The following is a 24,137-nucleotide window of genomic DNA, read 5'->3' as shown; positions in this document are numbered from 1 at the left end:
TAAAGCAGGTTCAGGATTCCAAACTCAAGGACATTTCACCATGTGATTAAATTTGCCTTCTTACACAGTGCACAGAGCAGGACAGAAGACAAGCCCCACGACAAACGAGACCACAGAAGGGGGAGGAGTTGAGGAAGCACAGGTGAAGTCAGTCTGTGGGCGCTCGGTTGAGATAAGGCCTCCAGTTAGGCCGGGTCAGCTTGGGGCACTTGATGCTTTTAATGTTCAAGCAGTGAAGGTTCTCGGTTCTGCCCCCGAGATCACTCGGGCAGAGCCTTCAGTGGCAGTTGCCTTTTTTAAGGGGTCAGACATAGAAGGGCAGGTCTGAAGAGTCTGATAGTTTGCTGCCAAAATCCTTCCCTTTTGAAAGGGATTTCATTGGTTTTGGGTCCCTGCAGCCCTCTCTGGTTCAGCTTGTTCTCAGCTCTGGGGGGTCAGCTGACATTGGTCCTGGCGATATCTCCTTGCTTCCGTACCTTAGCTGCTTGTGTCATTGCTTGACGCAGCCCCTTGCTTGACATGAGAGACTCCATTTTGCTCTCCACAAAAACCTATGCATATTATGCAATTTAAAAAAAGAAAAAGATTAAAAAAAAAAGATACTCTTCAGGCCCATTCATTCCATGAATCATGGTTTCTCTGAGACTCTTTGTGGGAGGATATTTCTTTCTTTCTTTCTTTTTTTAAGACTTATCTATTTGAGAGAAAAAGGGAGGGGGAGAGAGCGTGCATGCACGTCAGCTGGGGGTGAGGGGCAGATGGAGAGGGAGAGAGAGAATCTCAAGCAGGTTCCCCACTGAGCTTAGAGCCCTGGTCAGGGAGTGGGAAAGTTGGGGGGGGGGGCCGCTCCATACCATGACCCTAAGGTCATGACCTGAGCCAAAATCAAGAGTCAGGTGCTCAATTGACTGAGCCACCCAGGCGCCCCGTGGGAGAAGATTTCTGAAGCTCACTTTTGCACTTTGTCATTTCCAAGTTGCCTCCCATCATTGTCAGAGTCAAGGCCCAGAGATGATCAGGGGAGGAGGAAGACTTTTGTCTTTGCTTCCCATTACTTGGAACAGTCACTTCTGGGGCATCACCCACCCACCCCCGCTAACTGCTCAGGGGACTCGTCCCACGACTTCCCAGATGGCTGAGCCCAAGGAAAAATTCAGCCTTGTTTTGCTTTTAAGAAAGATAAAAGTTTACTCAAAGATGTCCAAAAGATCTAAGTGGTAGTGGTCTGAGGTCTGAAATGGTAGATCAAACTCTCGTTTAAGGCTAATAGTGTTGAGGGCACCCTGGGTGGCCTAGTGGTTTAGTGCCGCCTTCAGCCCAGGGCCTGATCCTGGAGACCTGGGATCCAGTCCCATGCTGGGCTCCCTGCATGGGGTCTGCTTCTCCCTCTGCCTGTGTCTCTGCCTCTCTCTCTCTCTCTGTGTCTCTCATGAGTAAATAAATAAAATCTTAAAAAAAAAAAGTCTAATAGTGTTGAAATAAGTGATTAGAGAATAAGACCTAGAATGTTAGGAAATTCAAACTCCCTATAGGAAATGGGGCCCTGGCTTGCTTGTATAGTAGAGAAGATAGTTATTTACATTTTAAACGTAATATTAAGGAAGCTTAAACTAGTCAGAAACAGATGTTCAGGAATGACCTAGAAGATACAGCAAGAAAAAATTCTTTTTCAGACCTTTTTTTGGTTGGAATTTTACATTAGGAAGCAAATTAGAACAGCCAATGTAAGAGTAGTGGCTGATTCTGTATTTAGAGGACGATTTAATGAGCTGTGGCGTATTCTGGCCATTGTTTTTCAGCTTTCCTAATTCACTTGCTTTTAGCCTGAAATGACTTTGGAATGTTTTCAAAATAATCACATCAATTAACTCAGTTCATAGGCTTCACAGTGGTCTTTGGTTAAGAATTTAGCTTTCGGTGTCAGGCTCTGAGGGTCTCAAGGAGATTAGCAATGAGAGGTATTCAACTCTTTCTTTCTTTCTTTCTTTCTTTCTTTCTTTCTTTCTTTCTTTCTTTCTTTCTTTCTTTCTCTTTCTTTCTTTCTTTCTTTCTTTCTTTCTTTCTTTCTTTCTTTCTTTCTTTCTTTCTTTCTTTCTTTCTTTCTTTCTTTCTTTCTCTTTTTCTTTCTTTTTGCTATATAACAGTAAACCCTTGACTGGTAGAATTGGTGATGACCAATGAAGGTGACTTAAGATATTTATTTTAGAAGCTCCAAAACACAATTGTGCTTAGTGTGTGGAAGAAGAAGTCCCTGGGAATGTAGTCAGGCAGCCATGGATCTGGAGTCTGGTTCTGCCCTGTTAATCACATGAGTGTACACTATATATTCTATGCTTTACCAGGGGCAGGTAAAGTTGAATTGGTATTTGAAAGATGGATGAGAACCACCAATGTGTTGGGCTTGAGGTTTAGGATGAGTGATACTCCTTTGCCTCTTTTGGTCTTAGCTCCTATATTAGTATCCTAGGGCTACAATAACAAAGTCCTGCAAATTGGATGACTTATCTGATCTATGTATCCAGTCTATCTATCCAATCTATCCAATCTATCTATCTCTATCACTGTTCTGGAGGCCAGAAGTCCAGAAATCAAGGGGTCAGCATGTTGGTTCCTTCCTGGGGGCCCAGCTCCCAGAGAGTGGCCAGCCATCCTTAACATCCCTTGGTGTATGGCAGTGTAACCTCAACCTCTGCCTCCATAGTCACACCTGTGTGTTTCTGTGTCCCTGTGTCTTCACATGGCCTTCCATAAAAAGGACACCAGTTATTGGATTGAGGGCCAGTTCTAATCCAGTATGACCTCATCTCAAGTTGATGATATCTGCAAAGATCTTATTTCCAAATAAGGTCACATTCACAGGCACCAAGTGTTAGGACATCAGCATGTCCTTTTGGAGACACACAATATGACCCACAACAACTGCTAACCCTTACCTCTGGGAGCTGTAGCAAATCACTCCCCAAGCCGGAGTGGTTGGGTGGATGGCATTGGGAGGACATTGGGAGGACCAATAGGTAGGAACTGGGGAGCTGGTGCATAGTACATTACACTCAACTCTCCCTAATAGATACTTACGTGACATAATTTCTCTGCCACCTTTCATGAGTTGCTGCAAGAGGAAGGCATGAGAAGCATGGGATAAAGGTATCTTATTCTTGAAGTTATTATGAGGACAGAAATATTGTGAAGTTTATGTATGAATGAGGTTAAGATGCCCCACACACAGCAGTACATCTAGCAGGTGGTACAAATGGTAATTCTCTTTCCAACTAAAGGGAATCCTTTAAAATGGGAAATGACAAGTGATTAAAGCCTAAGTCTTGTTTTTTCCTTTTACTCATGTTATTTGAAATTTCAAACAGAAATGGAATTAAAGTTTCACTCAACCTTATGGATTAAATGCTTTTTTTTTTGTTCCTATAACATTTCATTTATTAGATATGTGATCCTGGGAAAATTATGAAGCCACCCAATTTTCTCATCTGGAGGATAAAGACAATAATACATTAAAATGGGATTACTAATATCTCATTTAAAGGCCATTTTAAGGAAAACTCCCAAGCACTGTAACTGACATGTAGTTAGCCAATATGGTGGACATTCATATAATTATTCATGTAATTATCTTGGTATTGTATTTCATTTTGTTCTAGAGATCTGACATATGTCCATCCTCCCATCTGTCCATCATCCATCCATCTCTCTCTCTCTCTCTCTCTCTCTCTCTTTCTCTATGTATCTATCATCTTATTTTTTGTTGGGATAAAATTTACATAACAGAATTAACTGTTTTAGAATATATAATTCAGTGCCACTTAAGTACATTCATAATATTGAGCAACTCCTACCTCTATTCAGTTCATTGCCTTAGAAGGAAAGCCCAGGACCCTGAAGCAATCATTGTCTTTCATTCTCCTCCCAGTCCCTGAAAACCCCTAATTTGCTTTTTGTTTCCATGAATTTACCTATTCCAGGTAAGATGAATATTTGTTCATCTTCTTGTTGATTGTAGGGGAAAAGCTTTCAGTCTTTTATTGTTGAATATGATGTTAGCTGTGAGCATTTATTTATTTTGAAACCTTTTTTGTACCCTAGTGTTGAAATAATGGAGTGAAACTGCACAACTAAGAAACCTGGCACATTCTCTGAAAGTCTGCTAATCCATAGAGATGATTCCTATTCATATTTTGAAAATTGATCTTCAAATATCCTTAACATTTTTTCCAAAAATATTACCTGGTAGATGCTATCTGTAACTAAAGCAGGCAGTAAGGCCTGATGTCTTATCTGTGGCATCTCAGATAATTGGAGTTACCTTAGTTAAGATTAATCTTGGAACCAACCATTTTGAAATGTACTATCTTTGGGAATGTGGCTGATTATTTTAATATGTGCTTTTTGTTTTAAATTACAGATTGGTTTTGTCCTTTATCCCCCCAGTGGAGGTCCTGCATGGGATACAATGGATCATAACAATGTTATGTTTCTTACCATATGCTTTTGTTGGCATTATGCATTAAACATAGTCGTCGTTGGAATGATTTATGCCTTTGTCACTTGGTAAGTTAGTGATTTTTTTGTTCATATAAATTCTGTTCCTTGGTATATGATCATTGAGACTTAAAAGGGAACTTCATTCTTTAGTATTCCATAAGACAGGGTAATGTACCAGAGAATTATCTGCAAACCTAGCAATTCCCCCTTGAAAGAAGAAATGCTGGTTTAAAGTTAGACTCACTCAGAAGTGTCTCAGCTGTGTCTCTGACCTATGTGCCACCCCTCAGCACACTTTTCTGGGCCTTCCTGTCTTTGCATAGGCTGTTTCCTTTTCCAAATGGTCTTCTCCATCCCAGCAGGGAGCCCTCCATTTGCCCACATGTACATCAATCATAGCAATTCATAAGCTTGGTGTCATTTTTTAAACAACATTCATGTATCCCATCAAATTTGAATCCATGATTAATTTCACATTTACTCTAATATTTCTAACAGTAAGATTCAGTTGAAAAATCATGTTTTTAGACCCTTATGAAATGTTTCACAATGGATGAAGAGCAATATAACAGATTGACAAAACACATATTCCTAGCTCTACTACCTCTCATCAGTATGGCTTTGGGCAAATTACGTGAACACATAAAGTCTCAGTTTTGTTGTTTACAAAATGGGAATAATAATAGTACCTAAATGAGATATGTATTTAAACTGCTTGGGAGATAATAAGGGCACAGCAGAGGTTATTCTTCTTGTTATTCTTGTTCTTTTTATTATTTTCCACGTTCTCCTCCTTTTCCTTCTGTATCACAAAATGCATAAGGTACAGGCCCTATGGGGAGAGACAGACAATTTAGATACAGTGCAATAGGTGGAAATAGTAGAAGAACAAAGCACTATTGGAACCCAGAGGAGGCTTCCTCTCAGTTGAGAATTAATCTTTAGCTTGAAGGATGAGAAGAAATAGAAAGAATTGAACACCGTTCCTGTCTGTAAGGCTGCTAATACCAAACTGCAACAGGCCTGGCTGATTCCAACTACTAGGCCTGCAGGCTCCACACTTAATTTTTCAGACTGCAGCACCGACTTAAATCTTCTATATCTGCAGTCTTCATTTTGGTGGTCATGAGCTACCTGACTATGTGGTTATGGAGCACTTGACATGTGCCTAGTGCCGCATACAGTGCATATCTGTATATGCATAGTGACTACCATATTGGGCAGTATACATCTAGTAGGTTCTCTAGATTCCTAAAATGTGGTAGCTGCTTCTAGGTCCAGTGGGGTCTCAGCCTCTTCAAAAACTAGCTTTCTACTCTTCTCTCTCAGGTCACCTCTCTTGCTTTGTGCTTCTTTGAGCTCCACTGCTGAAGCAGCTTTGGTGCTGGGTCTCTAAATAAGAGAACTATTTTCTTGTCTAGCTCCCAGATGTCTCTGCTAAGCTTCGAGTCAGTTTACTTTGATCTGTACTCACCTCCTCTAGAGATCTAAGTGCTTTGGGTGCTGGGAGATTATAGCTTCTCATTAGATTTCTCTTAGTTCTATTTCATTCCCCCAAAGCATGCTCATGGCTGTTAAGACTGGCTCTGCCATTGAGTGAAACTTGGCTTCTTCCTCTGTTGTTCTAGGCTGACATCTGGGCCTCATCTCCTTAGGGGCTGGGCAACCTCCAAGAATAATGGCAACATTCAAGGAGCCTCTCTAGCTCACGTCAGCTCCCTTCCAGAGCCAAAAGAAGACTACTGTCTCTTCCTGTTTCAAAAGGCTTCAGACCTCTCTTATCCACTTACAGTTTTCTAGAAACCAGAAACTCCATGTTTATTTTTTCCACCTTTACCTTTTTGATCCATTAGTGCCTTCTACCTGGCATATCCAAATCAAATACCCATCTCCTTTATGAAATATGTTTCAGATGCTTTTCAGTTTTGCTCTCATATTGCTCTTGGAAATATAAGAACAAGAGCTCATGTTGTGAGGTATGTTGATAGAAACTTAAGCAATAACTTAAAAATTATAAAGATTCAGTACTGACTTTTGGTGAGGTCACATGGCAGGCTAATTCAGCTCTATAATCATAAGGAATTTTGACAATCTATCTTTCAGGGTTTGACTGTAGAGTAGTTTGTAATTCAGTCAAGGGTGATGGATTTTTCAGGGCATTATATCAGAATTTGACAAAATGCAAAGATCGCCATGGAAACAAAACTGGATTGTGGAACCACAATTCCCCAAATCTCAGAGAAATAAAGTTTTACTTCCCAGCTTTCCAGAACAATGGTTCAAAGGTTGCCCCTTTCAGCCCCATACCTGCAGTTCTGAAATAACTCATAGGAGAGACTTATCTGTTTGGAAATTTTATTAGACGTTCTACTGTATTTCATGTTGAAACATCACTGTTCATAGGACTATTTCAAAAGCTCCTCTCTGTGGGTAGAGAAATATTTCCCACTTTCAGGCTGGTTTCCCAAGCAAGAATTCAGGTGAGCCATTTCAAAGAATAAAATAGAGATGACCAAATTCCAGGCATATGATGGTTAGGCTTCTGAAAGTGATTTCTAAATAGACTCTAGAAGTTCACTCAGAGTCTTGGCTCTGCTCTTTCTCTTATTGACTGAAGAAAACATATAGGAGCAGAAGCTCAGATATATCCTAACCTTAGTATCCTGGACTAACATCATTCCAGGACCTAGCAATTATTTGTACTTCCTGTTTATCATTCTAGCCTTTCATCTGTCTCCAGCAGCCATTTATGCATGTGCCAATACCCAGGGCTACAGGCTTCAGATAGAGTCTGAACATGCCTCAGCTTGGCTGGCGGCGTATAGCAACAACAGACACAACCCAGAAAGGAGGAGTGGGAAACAGGAGGAGTCACTAGGGTCTGGGTTAACAATTAATTTGTAATAAGTTGCCATGTGTTTGTTTTATTTTCCACAAGAGCCATCAGGAATGCATCTAATTAATGAATTAACAGTTAACCCATTTCATTTAGCATGTATTGAGGTTGTGCAATGTAGAGATAAATGTGTGGATCTAAAAAATGATGTAAACACTGTCCCATCCTTTAACTTATTTAAGGCTATTGGTCTTTCACAAGAACAGTGCTTTGGAAAACTGAGGACATTGGGAGCAACATCAATAGTCAATTAATAATCAAGGCAAATTATTTTGATTGGTTTCCTTGATCTTGATGAGTCAATAGTCATTATTGGTACCACTCGGTTGTATATTGGAGGAGTTAATGCTGAGCTGAAAGTGACTGAAGAATTAACCTCTATGAATACGTGAGTTATATGGACTCTTGCAGATTGCTCCAAAGACCATTGATTAGCCAAATGTGTTTTGAGCCACTGTTATGCACCAGACGCTGTTCTAGGCTCTGGCTAGCATTAGGGCACTGAATAAGATAAGGTCTTTGCTCTTATGAAATTTATATTCTAGTAGGATCTAGAGCACAAGTGAAGTCATTGGATATTCATAGGGGCAAGCCAGACCTTCACTGGAAGAAGAAGAGAGGCAGAAAATAAGGGATGCAGATAGGCAGGTGAAGTGTTTCACAAAATGAGAATGATTTTGATGATTTGGCGTATCGAACTTGTTTGTGTATTCCTATGTATTTTTGGAATTTATGTTTTATTTATATGGTCGTGATACAATGTCTTTACAAATAACTATGCACAGGAAAAGCTTTGCTTAGTTTTTGTTCCATCAGAGAAGTGGAGAGTGGAAGTGCTGAGTTTCTGCTACTAAGAACCTTCATATCTTCTAGTGTCAAAAATTATGTCACTGCTTCTCCTAGACCTACAGATCTCTTAATCTATGAAACAATCACAATGGTGGAGGACACTTCTTCCGATTCCTTAGTTCGTCCTGGATCACTACATGGACCATCACATGCACTTGAGCTGTCCATGGCCTGCACAAAAGCACCCCTCTGAAGGCACAAGTCGGACCAGACTTGACATGGGGCTTGCCGTGGGGAGGGGGTTGCCTTCATGCACTTCCATGAGAGAGGGCTTCTTTTTGCAATATATAGCTAGGTGTGGACTTGGAAAAGTTCTCTCTCCACTGAGCTCAATTTCATCTGGGCTTGCTGCAGCCCAGAGATTCTCTTGTTTGTTTTAGAAACGATCAAAGCTATGAATAATGAGGCATTTTCTGATGCCTAATCAAACAATCATGTTATACATTTAAAAGCTATACTGTATCTGTTTACTTATACCCGGCTTTAATCCATGAAAAGTTTTCAGGTAGCTCCAAAGCCAAATAAAAGTGATTTTCTTTTATGAGTTACTTCTCCCATTTGCATAGATAATTTGGAGTTTGTTGTAGTATAGATACACATTGTTCTGGAATTTTATTAAACAACATAACATGAGATGCCTTTTATTCTCCTCAGGTTGGTTAAATCTCGACTTACGAGGTTCTGCCCCTCGGAGGTTGGACTCCTGAAAAATGCTGAGCGAGAACAAGAATCAGAAGAAGAGATGTGATTTTGATGGGCATCTAGTCTTTCTGGGTGAACTTCTTTTTTGGGGATTTTTTTGCTCATGATCTTGTTTCTTGATCTTTTGCTTGGAGAACAAGAGGCTAAGGATGATTCTTGGTATATTGTTTGTATTTCTAGTTTGGTTAAAGCATTTGAATTCGAATATTTTATTTTTAGATTTGAAAGTACTTTGGATGATAAATGCATTTTGCACATTGGTCATGGTATTTGGGGCCTGGAGTGATCATCTGAAGTTAATGTCCACACTAAGGAAAAGTGTTTTATTTGCCTTATAGATATCTTCAAGGTTCCTGGGCTTACTACAATTTGTAACTCATTGACATGGAATTACACTTGTTTATCTTGTTGCTGCAATGAGAAATAAATGAATGCAGGAACCTTGATACAGACACTTTAAGTCTTTGTTTTTTCACTTCAACTGTACATCACCCTTGCACCATGAAGGAGCAGTGTGACAAATTCCTTTTTGTGAGACTTCTCCTTCTGTAGTAGCCGAGATGTCACCTGAGGAAAGTAGCCAGCAAGTGTCCTGAGTTGTGCAGTTTTTTAGAGAAGACAAGAAAAATGATCCCTAGGATCTTGGATGCAAAGCCATGAAAGATTAGGAAGGGGGAGTTATGATATTATCTATAGAGTAAAAGGTAATCACCAGAGCATAGCATGGTCACCATACTGTCTCCTGAAATAGGAGGGGTTAAAATAAGGTAAAGTATTTTATGGAATACTTGGGTAAAAAGTCAGGGCTCTCACCTAGTCTTGAACTAATTAGCCTTTAGTGGAGAGTCAAGAAATTTTTTTTCTAATTCTGGATCTATAACCAACCAACTTCTAGGACTTTAGCGATCACCATGTCCTCTCTAAAGTGAGGGAATTGAACTGGATGAGGCGCTCTCTGGCTGTCATATTTTATGACTCTAGAGTCTCTGAGACAAAGTGAAGGCAGAGACAGCTAACTGGTACAATGTTAGAAAGGCTGGTCTGCCGTGATGGAACAGGTAAGGAGGGCTTCAGGAATCCTTGAGGACCAACTTGAATATGGAAGAAAGGAAGCAGCCTCCTAGGCAGCAGGAGGTGAAATGTGGGCAATTAAATCCTGAAGCTCCATGGCATTCTGGAAGCACTGACAAGTCCAGAAACCTGCCCCAGGCTGGTTTTATCACAGTGATGCAGGAGAGGGAGGTGAGTAGATTCTTTAGGCCAAAGAACTGGACACATTCATTCTTCTTCTTCTTCTTCTCCTTCTTCTCCTTCTTCTCCTTCTCCTCCTTCTTCTCCTTCTCCCCCTCCCCCTCCCCTTTCTTCTTCTTCTTCTTCTTCTTCTTCTTCTTCTTCTTCTTCTTCTTCTTCTTTCCTTTTAATGTAAGGATTAGAAAGAACTGATGTGGGTGCCTATAGGCTTATTTTGAATAATACAACAAACCTGAATGCACTTCTGGCATATGAAATGCCCATATGTGTGTGATGTCATCATGTAATCATGGCATTCTGCCCCATGCGTGTCCTCTATCTTTTCTAGTCCAGCAAGTTTCTATAACTTTAGCAAGTTTGTGGGATCCCTGGGTGGCGCAGCGGTTTGGCGCCTGCCTTTGGCCCAGGGTGTGATCCTGGAGACCCGGGATCGAATCCCACGTTGGGCTCCCGGTGCATGGAGCCTGCTTCTCCCTTTGCCTGTGTCTCTGCCTCTCTCTCTCTCTGTGTGACTATCATAAAAAAAAAAAAAATTAAAACAGCGGTTTGGCGCCTGCCTTTGGCCCAGGGCGCAATCCTGGAGACCTGGGATCGAATCCCACGTCGGGCTCCCGGTGCATGGAGCCTGCTTCTCCCTCTGCCTGTGTCTCTGCCTCTCTCTCTCTCTGTGTGACTATCATAAAAAAAAAAATTAAAAAAAAAAACTTTAGCAAGTTTGTGTTTCAAAAGCGTGAGCTGTCAGCTGCATTTCATGAAAATGGCTTTGCTGGTACATAGGCCTGAGCAGGGACTCTGGGCATAATTAGCCTAAACCAGGTGAAGGCTGGAATTTTGAAACCTGATACAAATATTTTAGCAGTCTTTATGAGAGAGCAGAGATGTCCGTTCCTCTAGTCTCTGGACAGAAAGAATGCAAGTGAGATGCAACTCTGTGAGTTCTCAGTGGGAGAACATTGAGTTCAGGTCTAGTCCACAGCCTGAGGCTCTCTGCTTGTAGTCCCTGACATGAACAATAAATTTTAACACCACTATTGTAACTTTATGAAGCCTTTACCAAAGAAGGAGTGGGAAAAGGTGCCCTCATTTTTATTCGTATTTTATCTCAACTCTTCTGAAACCCTGGGGTCTCGATTCCTAAGCCTTTGTCAAACTTCCTTTGTGGCTATCTAGTGCTTCATTTGTCACAAAGTGAAGAAACTCTTGTATATAATTCAGTCCAATATCAACATTGGCTGTTGATGTGACTCCAACACCTCAATAATTTCTGTAACCTCCAGTCTCCTTTGCTTGGAAATGCGCAGTGCAGCCTCTGATTGCGTTAACTTGCATCTTATTGTTGAAATGAGAAGTTGGGTCATGACCACTGTAGTGTACTCCTCATCATTTTGTCACTATTGGGCTCATTAATTGAGGCTCTACTGGTTGTCTTTGGGATGTGGATTCATAGGGTGGTGCAGAAGTAGCTGGGGACTAAGGAACCATGAAAATAAAACTGAGAAGTGAAGAATTCTCCCCAAACTCAATAGATAAAAACATGAAAGAAAAGTTCATACACATGGAGAATAGATCCAGAAATCCTATATTCTGTCTAATGTGAATTCCAGAGAGAGAAGATGGGAATTTCCCCCATGTAAATGGCAGTGAGGGGAGATTTTTGCTCTAAGCTTAAGAAGGTACTTCAAGAGATGGGCAGTGATGAGGGTGACTGGGTTTCTGGACTAAACTAGTAAAAATGGGAAAGGTTAATCCTTTTTATATTTTAAGTTCAATTTATAAATATTGAGTCTTGCAAATATAAACACTCGATTTTAAGGAGACTTTGATGTTAGAGCACAATTTTACATTCAGATAATTAGATTTCCCTTTAAACATCTTAAACTCTATTTATGAATTAAGTATTTTTGAAATTCTTCCAGAAGGACACTTCAGTTAACTGACAAATCTTTCCAAGTTGTTGCTATTCTTGCAAATCTAATGTATTAACCTTAAAATATGGAGAAACTAAGTGTTTTGTTTTGTTTTTGTTTTTGTTTCTTTGAGTGGGGAGGGGAGAGGCAAAGGGAGAGGGAGAGAATCCTAAGCAGGCTTCATGCCCAGCACAGAGCCCGACACAGGGTTCAGTCTCACCACCCTGAGAACATAACCTGAGCTGAAATCAAGAGTTGGAGGCCCAACTGACGGAGCCACCCAGGTGCCCCAGTGCGTAAGTGCTCTTAAATGTTCTGCTACAGTGAGTAAACTTACTGAGATTTCAATTTAAAATCACAAGCCTAAATCTGTTACTCAATTAAACGTTTGTAAGTTAGACTTGCAAAACCAATCATCAGAGACACAATTATTTTCAAAATTATGAATGCCTATAGTGCTAAACGTGTATAATTTCTTTCTTAACACAAAAATATCATTATGAGTTTGAATCTCTTCAACATTACTTCTTTTTTTTTAACTTAAAACTTGCCTTTTTATTTTTATTTATTTTTTTCAATCATTTGAAGATTTTATTTGTCCATTTTACAGGTGAGAAAACTGCGACACAAAGAGATTAAATAAAGCAGTCCAAGGTCATTTAGGTAGGGAGTGGTGTGTCAGGATTTGTATCCAGGAAGTCTGACTTCAGAATCTTCATTCTTTTTTTTTTTAATTGTTATTTTTTTTTTATTGGAGTTCAATTTGCCAACATATATCACCCAGGGCTCATCCCATCAAGTGCTCCCCTCAGTGCCCGTCACCCAGTCACCCCAACCCCCTGCCCACCTCCCTTTCCACTACCCCTTGTACATCACTTACTTCTAAGTCTTTCCATGATAACACAGGCTTACTGTTAAGGAGGTGATTTGTGTATGACAGGCATTGTGGGAAATATCTAGTCTGCCCCTTGAGCTCTTGGATCCAGATACTGAATGGAATAGGATTCTTGGCAGTGATCCTAACCGCACATGCTGAATCCTGTTATTTATGGTCACTACATCAGACTCTCCACTCGGGCTGTCTCCCAGCCTTTTAAAGCACAGGAAAGGCACCATCCTGAGGGGGAGTCATACTTCAAATTACCTGTCTTTTCCACCTACTCATGAAAATCCGCCACCCTCGCCCAGGCTGTCATGTCACTTGATGGAATTTCATTATTCTTTAACTCTAAAGATATTTAAATATATTTCCTTCTAAGTATAAAGACTTCTGAACTTGATGTTATCCTACACTTTGAAAAATATATTTCTTATTGGGTAAGACTATTCAATTTTTACAGATATTAAAGCGATAGCCTAATGAATTCTAGGTCACTTTTCTTTGAAGTCAGTAATTCAGCTAACAGCCGTGAGATTAGATGTCAGTGTTTCTTAGCTTGCTGCTGCTGTAAGGCAGGGAGACTATTGTTCAGTTGTGTGCGTGCGTTGTAGGAGGAATTCCTATGACTAATGCAAAATGTTAAAATAGAGGTGAGAAAAACACCTCTTACCTCTCATGAACTTGGGCAATTCTGGCGGTTTTCAAATGTCCTAAGGGAGGATTAAGGAGTTTAAGTAAGAAGCTTGGGTGGAATCCAAAATAATCCCTCCTTGATGATTTGTGTCTGAAGCTAAAATACATACAGGTTCTAAAATATATAGACAGAAGCTCACCCAAGTAAACAAGAGGCTTGGCAATTAGAATGGAACTCTCTTCTCCGAGGAGAAACTGACCCGGGTTCCTTTGCCTCTCAGATCAGGTCCGAGGTAACTAGCATTATGCTCCAATAAAATCACTTCACTTGAGCATAATTCACCATGCAGGATGCTGTCATACTGTCCAACAAAACCCTTGGACCAGTCAGACTGACTTCTTTTCTGGTCCCCTAAATATGTTTAATTTCTGTATCTATGTTGTATTAACTACCCTGCCTCCCTGGCTCCTTGAAGCTTATCTTCTGGAGATTCTTTGAGGCTCAGTTCAAAGCTTTTTCTTTTCTACTGCTTCATCCTACTCTTCCCTGCCTGCAAGCTCATACAGCGCTAAGTCCAGAGTGGCATTGGATCATGTTCCAGCCAATTCTTCCTTCTTACTATTTTATAATCCCCTAAAGACAGCGATACTTTGCATGTGTGTGTTTTACAGACGTGGACATTTATTATTATAAAATCAACTGGTTTAATAAAAAGCATTATAGTTAAAGATAATTTAATACAAATGCATGTTAAAATGAATGTAAATTGTGATTCTTTTTGACTGCAAACAAGTGGTTACCCAAAGAAGAAACAAGATCTCCTTAATGGTTATAATAAAGCCTATCCCTGAGAAGTCAGAGAGTATTACACAGAAGTATTTATATTGTTCTTCTACTACATCTCATACTTGCTTTTAAAGAATCAGAATTTAAACAGAATATGAAAAAATAAATTATAATCAAATATACCTGTATAAGATTTTTATTGAAGACATGATTAGCACTGTATAAATGCCTGAATGTGAGACTACAAATAAAGTAAAATGTTGAAGGACTCTGTTTTCTCAATTTTAGAAAAGGGGAATTTTCTGAAGACAAGTGTTCAAAGTTAAAGTGCAAGGACTCCACTAATTTCACACACTGCTATAAACAAATTGTGATGAAATGAAAACCACTCTTTTTAAGGCAAACATACTTTCTAATATGAAAAGCACAAACTGGGCTTTCGGAATCACAAAAATTCTGAAACAGGTAAGATGACAAAAAACAAGGTGAAATGAAGAAAAATCGTATTTTTGTGATTTCTTTTTTACACAGCTATGCTTAGTCTAAGTAAATCTTCCACAGGCATGCTTTTCGTGGCATCCAGTTGGTTATATTCCTCTGTGAGCCCTAATAAAGATGACACAGTTCCACGAAATGGCTTTCCTCCATCCCTTCCATTTGTACATAGTGATGAAGATGAGCTTTTTTTCTTGTAGAAGCTCATCAATCTCTCAGTTCCATGAAGGTAGGCTTCATGTATGTGTTATGTGCTAGAGCTAATAATGGGAATGGCCTACCAGAGGGACCAAACACAAGCTGGTTTTCCAGCCTTCTTGATTCCAGGAGACAAGCCTCAGAGGTTCTTAATCTTTCCGTATTTCTTTTTTTTTAAATATAATTTTTTTTATGATAGTCACACAGAGAGAGAAAGAGAGGCAGAGATATAGGCAGAGGGAGAAGCAGGCTCCATGCACCGGGAGCCCGACGTGGGATTCGATCCCGTGTCTCCAGGATCGCGCCAAAGGCAGGCGCCAAACCGCTGCGCCACCCAGGGATCCCTTTCCATATTTCTGCAAAATTCTGAAACCTGTACATTTCTTCTAACCATAAGGGCACAGGCAAAGTCGAGACTATGTTTAGGGTCAGCCTGAATTAGCTGGTGATCTTTACTAAAAGCATCTTAACACATGTGATTGAACCTTTGGGTAGGAATGTTAACATCTGCCAGTGTACGTAGAGGTGTTAGGCTTGACCCTAGACAATGCTAGTTAAGGAAAAGGAACTAAATTCATGCTGATTTCATTAAGGTCCATATTAAGGGGCCCTTCAAACCTTGCAGAGCTTGTTAGGTTCAGCAGCAAATTTGCCACAATGATGTTCATTGCATCAAAGGGCTTCTGGTGCTGTTTTCCAAAAAGCCCCTGAACTTGAAGTAACCAGACTCTTTGGCCTTATAGTTGTACCCAACTCTCTAGAACTCACCATGAGGTCAATTTTCCTAATGATGTCAAATAAAGATTAGTTGTCAGTGGGCAACACACAGTCTGCATGCTCATTAAATCCCTTCATTGCCAAGATGCTATTATAAGGCAAGGTTATGACATCATGCTCACCAGAAGGATAAATTGAGGCCATGAATCTATATAGTATTGGGAATTCACCTTCAAGCACCTTTAAAAGAAGTGTGGCAAGTCCAGATCCTGCTCCTCCTCCCATGGAATGTATTATATTAAAAAAAAAAAAAACCCAAAAAACAAAAAACAAGACTACGAACAATCACAGGGCTCTGCTATCTTTGAGTTTCTCTAAAATCTGTTCTTCATAAAGGCTGCCAACAACTTTGTGATCCACAATCCAATTGTTCCCTGAGCCAGAAATATTGGTGATGAGTTGCTTGCTATCAAACACACCTCTCAATGGTCCCTGCAGAATTTCACATACTACTGCTTCCTCCATGTCCATCAAGAAAGCTCGTGCTTTCAAAGAACAAATTTTCCCCTTGAAAATACTGCCAGCATCACCAACCATTCTGGTATCCACATTTCTAAAGAAGCTGCTTATTGCCTTGTCATAAATTCCCTTCTGGTTGGCCGTGGGATGCTCCCTAAGCACTGGATCCCAGAAGTGGCGGCCCATCTGGTTTCCACACTGGCTGGCCTACCTGTACGACCATCGACCACACTGTGGTGCGGTGAGATCAGGGCACTGGCGAGCCCACACTTGCTTTCATACTCCCAGCCTGGGCCACCCACCAGCAGCAACCATACTTCTTTTTTCTCTACTGTTACTCCTAAGGAACCCTTCTCAACCTGTAGCTACAGGAACAGAATAAAGAGAGAAAAATCAAAGGAAGATATTATTAAGAGAAAGTAGGTCTCAAATGGTTATCTAGAGGTGAGGACACAGATACCAGAGAGTTAGTGATTTGTCCAAGGTCATGCAGTCAATCAGTGGCTGAGCCCATGTTGGAATTTAAGTCCTCTGACACCAAAAGTTGGGGCTCTTTCCACTTTAGAGGTGACACTACTGCATAGTGAATAGTTCAGTTCCTTCTTAGATAGACCTGCCTCATTTTAAAGACCATCTCTCCCCCATCCCTGCTGGCCACAAAGTTTCTGTTCAAATATCTGGTCAGACATTGTCTTGGGTTGGGCTGCTACAACAGAGCACCATAGACTGGGTGTTTGGAGCAACAGACATTTATTTCCTACAGTTCTGGAGGGTGGGAAGTCCAAGATCAAGGCACCAGTAGACCTGGTGTTCGGTGAAGGCCTTGGTTTGCAGACTGGCTTGTATCCTCATGGGTGCCAAGACAGATTGTCTCCCCCCAACTATCTTCTTTATAAGGAAACTAATCTCAGCATGAGGGCCCCTCTCTATCTGATTACCTTCCAAAGGCCTCACTTCCAAATACAATCACATTGGGGATTGGATTGGATGAATGGCCAAGTACTGAATATCCTGGATAATGAACCGCAGGAAAAAAACAATAGCAACAGTGCTACCCTCTAGTGGCAGAGCGTGGCAACACAACTCCTAAGACACAACCAGGTTCACATCCTAAAACGAGTCAGACCACAAACATTGTTAGAGGTAGAGTTTGGGTTATTTTTTTAAAACCTTAATTTTTAAAAACTTTAAAAAAATTTAAAAAATGAATACATACATGACCTTAAGTTACACTTAGGCTTAGCTTAATGTTTTAGACTTCAAAATAAGGCATGTATTTGAACTGGAAAATGTATGCTGAAGATAATATTACAAATGTCAGGCATGAAAATATTATCTCTCCCGACTGTTGTATTACCAGCTATAAAATGTATTCACCTTATTGAGAAACCTGCTGATAACTTGTCTTGGTTGATACATTTATGCTGTTTTATGGCCCCACATAGGTTGGCAAGCTTCCATAACATTTTGTCATTCCAATATTCCTCAAGGAGGAATGTAGGGTAAACACTCACGGAGTAAATCATTTACCAACTAGTGACTTCTGCATTATTATCTTTGCTGTGCTTTAACGCATTATATCCCTGCTCTCTAACTAGATCACAAACTCCTTGAGTATCATACACTATTATTAAACTTTCTGGAGATTATGGATCTAATCTGGAAAATGCGTGGTGTCTGTTGCAAAATGCCCCCTGTATTTTTCAGGTTCTCCAGAAACAATATATATATATGCCAATTAATTTAACAATTAATGAATACTTATTAATTAATAATTAAATAATTATACTAGATGGAGATAATTAGGATTCAGAAAACTATCTTGTCAAGATAAAAATAGTGGAATTTTATGTAGGACATCAAAAATGCCAAGTTATCTCACCTCAGATAAGCTTATGATTTCATACTACTATTTTCAGAAGGTCTAGTGTTCACATGGGACTAGTGCTTCTTGGCTGAGACTCTATTTTTCCCTGTAAATTCTGGGTCTGCATTTCACCTGAGGGAGCCTTTTTAGAAGGTAAAGAAGAAAATTAAACCTTTTCCTACACTATGCCTCTCAACCTACCCATAATTGACTGATTCTTTCCTCTTTTAATCTTAACCACACACCTGTGGCTGTCAGCTCATATTTGGGGGATATAAAAGGGAAAGATATAAAAGAGGAGAAAGTGGGAAAAGAAAGATGAAGGAACAAGTCAGAAGAGACAAAGAGAGGAATTGAGATTCTCTGGAGCAAGATGCAGAAGTAAATTTCAAACTAAAAAAAGAATTTGAGAGTTCCTTTTCTTTCATCTTCTGGAACACAGAGAAATTAATTCAGGGTTACATTAATCAGAGTCCAGAATCTACTATGGACACACATTGTAGTTTCATAGGCACCAAACATCTGCAAGTAATAAGTGAATTACTTTCACAAAATGATGCTGGGTTTTCCTCTATGGAGCAATCAGCCCTCAAGAAGCCCTCAAGACCCTCAAGACCCTCAAGATCTAGAACACCTGGCTCTGGAGAGCATTGGAGGCACCTGGAGAACTAAGGCATCTAGAGGAAGCTAATCTCAGCATGAGGGCCCCTCTCTGATTATCTGATTACCTTCCAAAGGCCTCACTTCCAAATACGATCACATTGGATTGGATGAATGGCCAAGTACCGAATATACTAAATAATAAACCACAGAAAAAACAATAGCAATAGTGCTACCCTCTAGCGGCAGAGCGAGGCAACACAACTCCTAAGACACAACCAGGTTGACGTCCTAAAACGAGTTAGACCACAAACATTGTTTGAGGTAGAGTTTGGGTTATTTTTTTTAAATCTTAATTTTTAAAAACTTTTTAAAAAATTTAAAAATTAATACCTACATGACCTTAACTTACTTACACTTAGGCTTAAAATCAGTTTTAAGCTTAATGTTTTAGACTTCAAAATAAGGCATGTATTTGAACTGGAAAATGTATGCTGAATATAATATGGCAAATGTCAGGTCAGTAACAAAGAAAGGTCAGACACCTGGTGACTTCCTTTTGGCCCAGGAAAGGTTTTTCAGTATCTTTCTCCCTGCTGTCCTTTGGCGACCAGGTAGAAACAGAGGTGGGTAGGGTTGTTTAGATCAATAAGCAGGTGAATTCAAAGGTTTCTCTGTTAGCAGTTCTGAGTTTTCACTAGTGAAGGGGCGGCCAATGTCGTTGGGAGGTTTTCCAATGGAGAAACAAACTCAGAGGCTCATCTCTAAGGAATAGCAGGTGGGGAAGTTGAGATTGGCCTTTGTTATTAGTGTCATGGGAGGTAAGGTAAGCAGGTTTCTGTGTAATTAGCTCTCTATTGGGGTCATAGTCCAGAAGGTAGGGAAATAAAAGAGATTTCAGAAGGTCTTGATGTTTTGGGGTTTAAGCTCATTATGAATCTGGTTAAATAAATGAATAAGGTACAATGAAGATTAGTGGTTTCACAGGTGACAGAAATATAGGCTGCTTGTGAATTTGAGCAGGGTCATCTGAAAATCTGGCAATCTTTAAACCCATGAGACTTCCATAAACACTAACAAAGGAATGTTCTAGTACACAAAAATGTCATTTAGTCTCTCGCCATTTGCTGGTTTACTGCAAACTTGATTCACTTGCTCTGGGAGAGCTCCTCTTGAACAGCGGTTACTAAACTTCAGCAGACATCAAGTTGGAGGACTGGTTGCTGGGCCCACCCCCCCGAGTTTCAGATTCAGTGATTTCCTATTTTATTTCATGGGTTATAACGTGAGACCATTGTTTATTTTGATGCTCAAACTGCCAGAGGTATTGGGAGAAATCTGTCCTCACTTTTGGGGCAAGAGAAAGCAGAACTAGACACTTCATTCTCAGTTTTGCCCAATTCTCATGCGGAGTGAAAACCTGTGGCCTCCACGTCGGCATTCCCATCCCCTTGCTGTGGTTCTAATGATTTCCAGAGTCCCTGAAAGGGGAGATGGGGCTACCATTCACACAGAGAGTACCCAGGGATAGGTGGGGAGCCCTCAGGATGGTCCTGTGTTATCCTAGAACCAATAGGTTCTGATTTACCAAAGGAAAGACTGCGGCCCTGCCACCGAGGGCTCAGTGGGGTAAGCACGGCCACGGCTGGCCAGCCTCCTCCCTCCTTGGCCTCTTGAGATGCCTGCATTCCAAAGAGCAGACGGCTTGCACATGTGCAGTGTGCTCCAGGACTTGGTTACCCCAAAAAGCACCTGTATCCTCCACCCAAAGATCACTGCACCACAGCCCTGTTCAAACCATTGATCATCAGCCCTGAGCACGTACCAGCTACACCTGAATCACTGCTGCTTCTCTGTTAGCAGTTCTGAGTTTTCACTAGTGAAGGGGCGGCCAACGTCGTTGGGAGGTTTTCCAATATGGAGAAACAAACTCAGAGGCTCATCTCTAAGGAATAACAGGTGGGGAAGTTGAGTTTGGCCTTTGTTGTTAGTCTCTCATGTTCTGTCTCCCTTTCTGATATTTCCCACTCATTTTTTTTTCCTTTCCCCTTTATTCCCTTTCACTGTTTTTTATATTCCCCAAATGAATGAGACCATCTAATGTTTGTCTAATCCAAAGCTGTTAAGTTTCTATTTTGGGGGGGATGCCTGGGTGGTGAAGTTGGTTAAGCATCTGCCTTCGGCTCAGGTCGTGGTCCTGAGGTCCTGGGATGGAGCCCCACATCCGGCTCCCTGCTCAGTGAGGAGCCTGCTTCTCCTCCCTCTGCTCCCCTGCTCCTGCTCTCTCTTGCTTGCTCTCTATCTCAAATAAAATCTTAAAAAAAAGTTTCTGTTTTTTTTTTTTTTTAAGGCACAATGGAAGTTATTTAGTTCAAATATTAGCTTTAAGAAGTAATATCACACCCCTTTCTTTGAAATACTTGACTGTTGCAGACAACAGTTTTCCTTTCTGAGATCAGAAGGTCTTGACTGGGGGGCTCAGTGGTTTAGCGCTGCCTTCAGCTCAGGTCGTGATCCTGGAGACTCGGGATCGAGTCCCACATTGGGTTCCCTGCATGGAGCCTGCTTCTGCCCCCCCACCCCATCTCTCATGAATAAATAAATAATCTTTTAAAAAAAGAAGGTCATGACTGTATTCATGCATTTATCTGATAGCCATTTCCCTTGGATTTTGCTTCCGTCAGAATTAGCCCTCTGTAGCTTTTCTTTTTCCATGTTTCTGATGACCTGTTTTGAAATTCTTATAGAATTCAAATTTTATCCCTTACCAAATATGTAATTCCCTTCTCCTACAGTAAAGAACTTGGTTCTCATATTCTTATATCCTTATCCTTATATCCTTATCAGATATATCCTTATCTGATATTCTTATATCAGCCTGTGTAGAACTAATTTTTGATCTTCAGCCCCACCCTGCCAATGTGTGGATACTCTTCTCTTTGTTTGGGGTCTGACTCCCTATTCTAGGCTCCACTTGGACACCCTCCTCACTCAACTCTGCCTCTGAATTCCCACACCGACCAGCCCACACATGCAGATGCCCCTGTGACCCTTCTTGGTCTGTAAAGGAATGCCCTCCTCTCCCTGCCCTGGCTTTGATTTCCCACATCAGGCTGTCTCTTGCCTGAAGGTCTTCCTCACCCCTTGGTTGTGAGGCCGTCCCTCCCTATCATATGGGTGCCTTAGTCACTCTGCTTGGAATTGACATCTCATTCGAGGTTCTCTTGTACTCTTTGCCCTCCCCTATTGGGCTTTCACATCTGCTCTGGTCTATTGTTCCTCTCTACCCCTACTAAAGACACCTGCCTTGTTCTTCTTCAATGGACTTTAGGACTGAAATTTTCAAGAAGGGAAGGCTTCAACTAAGTTGTTAAAAATATGAGGAAATAGAAGTTCAGATGTTTATGTGGCTTGTCCAGGGTCACAGAGCAAATTTGAGACAACGTACAACGTCAGTACAAATTCAGGCATTCCTGAGTGTAAGCTGTGTGAGGGCGGGGACCTTGCCTCTCTCGTCCACTCTATCATCCTCAGTACTTAGCACAATGTCTGCATTGAGTAGAACAAATAAATAAATGAATTATACTCTGTTGAGTTCTTTTCTTTTTCCTTTTTATTATCTTGATAGATGTGTGTGTGTGTGTGTGTATAAAATTGATGCCGATATACTTGTCTATAACCAATAGAAATTCATGCTCTTATATAAATGTCAATATCTAAGTATCTGTGCCTAGGATTTCTTCTATTCCATAAATTTCTAGAGTTCCTAGCTGGATAGTTGGCATGTTAGTGAAAATATAAAAGTACTAAGAAGCTACAGCCATTGTGACATCCCAGGATTCCTGCATTTCCATTGAGTGTGGAAAAGAAAATGTCTGAGCACCACCAAAATCAGTTTTTCAGTCACCAGACTACAGCCCCTTTAAAATATTTGAAATACTACCAGGGAAAAATACCATCACCATATGGCAGACGTGGGACCCATGATCAGTTTCTTCAGTCACTCTGCTCAACCTAGTAAGGTTGATCGTGATCATGGAAGGCAGTGGCTTCAAAGCATGTTCTGAAAGATCGCTATCTCTGAGAAATTCTTCTGGAGAAGAGGATTCTGTGGTCAACAATGGAAACTTGACAATTCACAATGTATGTGAGCATATTAAAGGCTCTAAGAAACTCTAGAGTTGAAGAAAACTATTACCATTGTGTAAACTAATATCACTCAAATTTCCTTAACCACAGAGCTCTTGTTTAGAGTAATATCCGCCCAAGTCTCATTTCCTCATTCATACAATGGGCAAAAATACCTGTTATGTGTGAGTAATTGTACAGAATAAATGAGACAAAGATACAGAAAATGAATAGCACAGTGCTTCTAGGCACTTCATAAGAGCTACTTCCTTTTCTTATACATTATGAATTTTAAATGGTTCCTTTTACTTTTGAAAGAATAATAGATGTATTATTATTATAATGGAAAAATATTAAATGCATAAGGTAAAAACATCAAATCACAAAAGGAATGTAAATGAAAAATGCATTTCTTAGATCTCTGAGATTAGCAAGAAGAGTTTTTTTATGTACCCTTCCAGACACTTTCTGTGCATATACAGGCAGACATCTGAGAAATGGATTTTTAAAAATCTATTCACAGCAAATGAAACAACGAATTCACATTTGTTTATTTTGTGCTGCTGCAGCATTACCTCTAAGTTCTTCCATTTTGGGGTACATCGATTTGTTTTTCTGAAATCCTTGGATGGGGCAAAAGTTAGAGGCCGTGTTCATATCCGCTGAAGCTGTATTTTGATAGAATATTATGGATAACAGGGGAAATATATAGTTGTTTGGGGGGTTGAAAAAAGTCAGCTTACATGTGTCCTCTTTTATTTTTTTATTTTTTGAAAATATTTTATGTATTTATTCATGAGAGATACAGAAAGACAGGCAGAGACAGGGAGAAGTCCTCTGTGGGGAGCTCGATGCAGGCAGGACTCGATCCCAGGACTCTGGGATCAGGACCTGAGCCGAAGGCAGATGCTCAACCACTGAGCCACCCAGGCGTCCCTAAATGTGTCCTCTTTTATAAAATCTTTCTTAACCCACCGGGAACAGGACTTTGACTGAGGTTAATAATCATTCATTCAAATACTCAGTTAAGAGTGGAGAGGGTATAGGGGAAAAGAACATGAGAGCCTGGGCAAGAGAGCTGAAGCTTCAGGGATACCAGTTTACACTGACCAGGATGTGAATTAGTCTGCTAGATTAAAAAAAAAAAAAATTAGTCTGTTAGAGCTGCTGTAACAAAGTACTACAATTGAGTGACCTAAGCACCACAAATTTAT

The 24,137-nt window shown here is 40.4% G+C and overlaps 1 protein-coding gene and 1 pseudogene across 9 annotated transcripts in view; one reads left to right on the top strand and one right to left on the bottom strand.

Moving 5' to 3' along the window:
* The window catches only part of TMEM45A (transmembrane protein 45A), a 65,491-nt gene extending 56,096 nt beyond the window's left edge, over positions 1-9,395 (top strand). For all 9 annotated transcript variants that reach the window (XM_072812529.1, XM_072812534.1, XM_072812533.1 and 6 more), the window contains 2 exons: positions 4,415-4,560; positions 8,894-9,395. In XM_072812529.1, the coding sequence (XP_072668630.1) occupies positions 4,415-4,560; positions 8,894-8,987 (240 nt within the window). In that variant the 3' untranslated portion in view covers positions 8,988-9,395. The remainder of the gene's footprint in view (positions 1-4,414; positions 4,561-8,893) is intronic.
* Positions 9,396-14,922: 5,527 nt separating this feature from the next.
* Positions 14,923-23,580, bottom strand: LOC140624787 (tubulin epsilon chain-like; annotated as a pseudogene).
* Between the last annotated feature and the right edge of the window lie 557 nt (positions 23,581-24,137).

Source organism: Canis lupus, chromosome 35 (genome assembly GCF_048164855.1).
Source record: "Canis lupus baileyi chromosome 35, mCanLup2.hap1, whole genome shotgun sequence".
NCBI lineage: Eukaryota > Metazoa > Chordata > Mammalia > Carnivora > Canidae > Canis > Canis lupus.
This window is presented reverse-complemented; position numbering and strand designations above follow the sequence as displayed.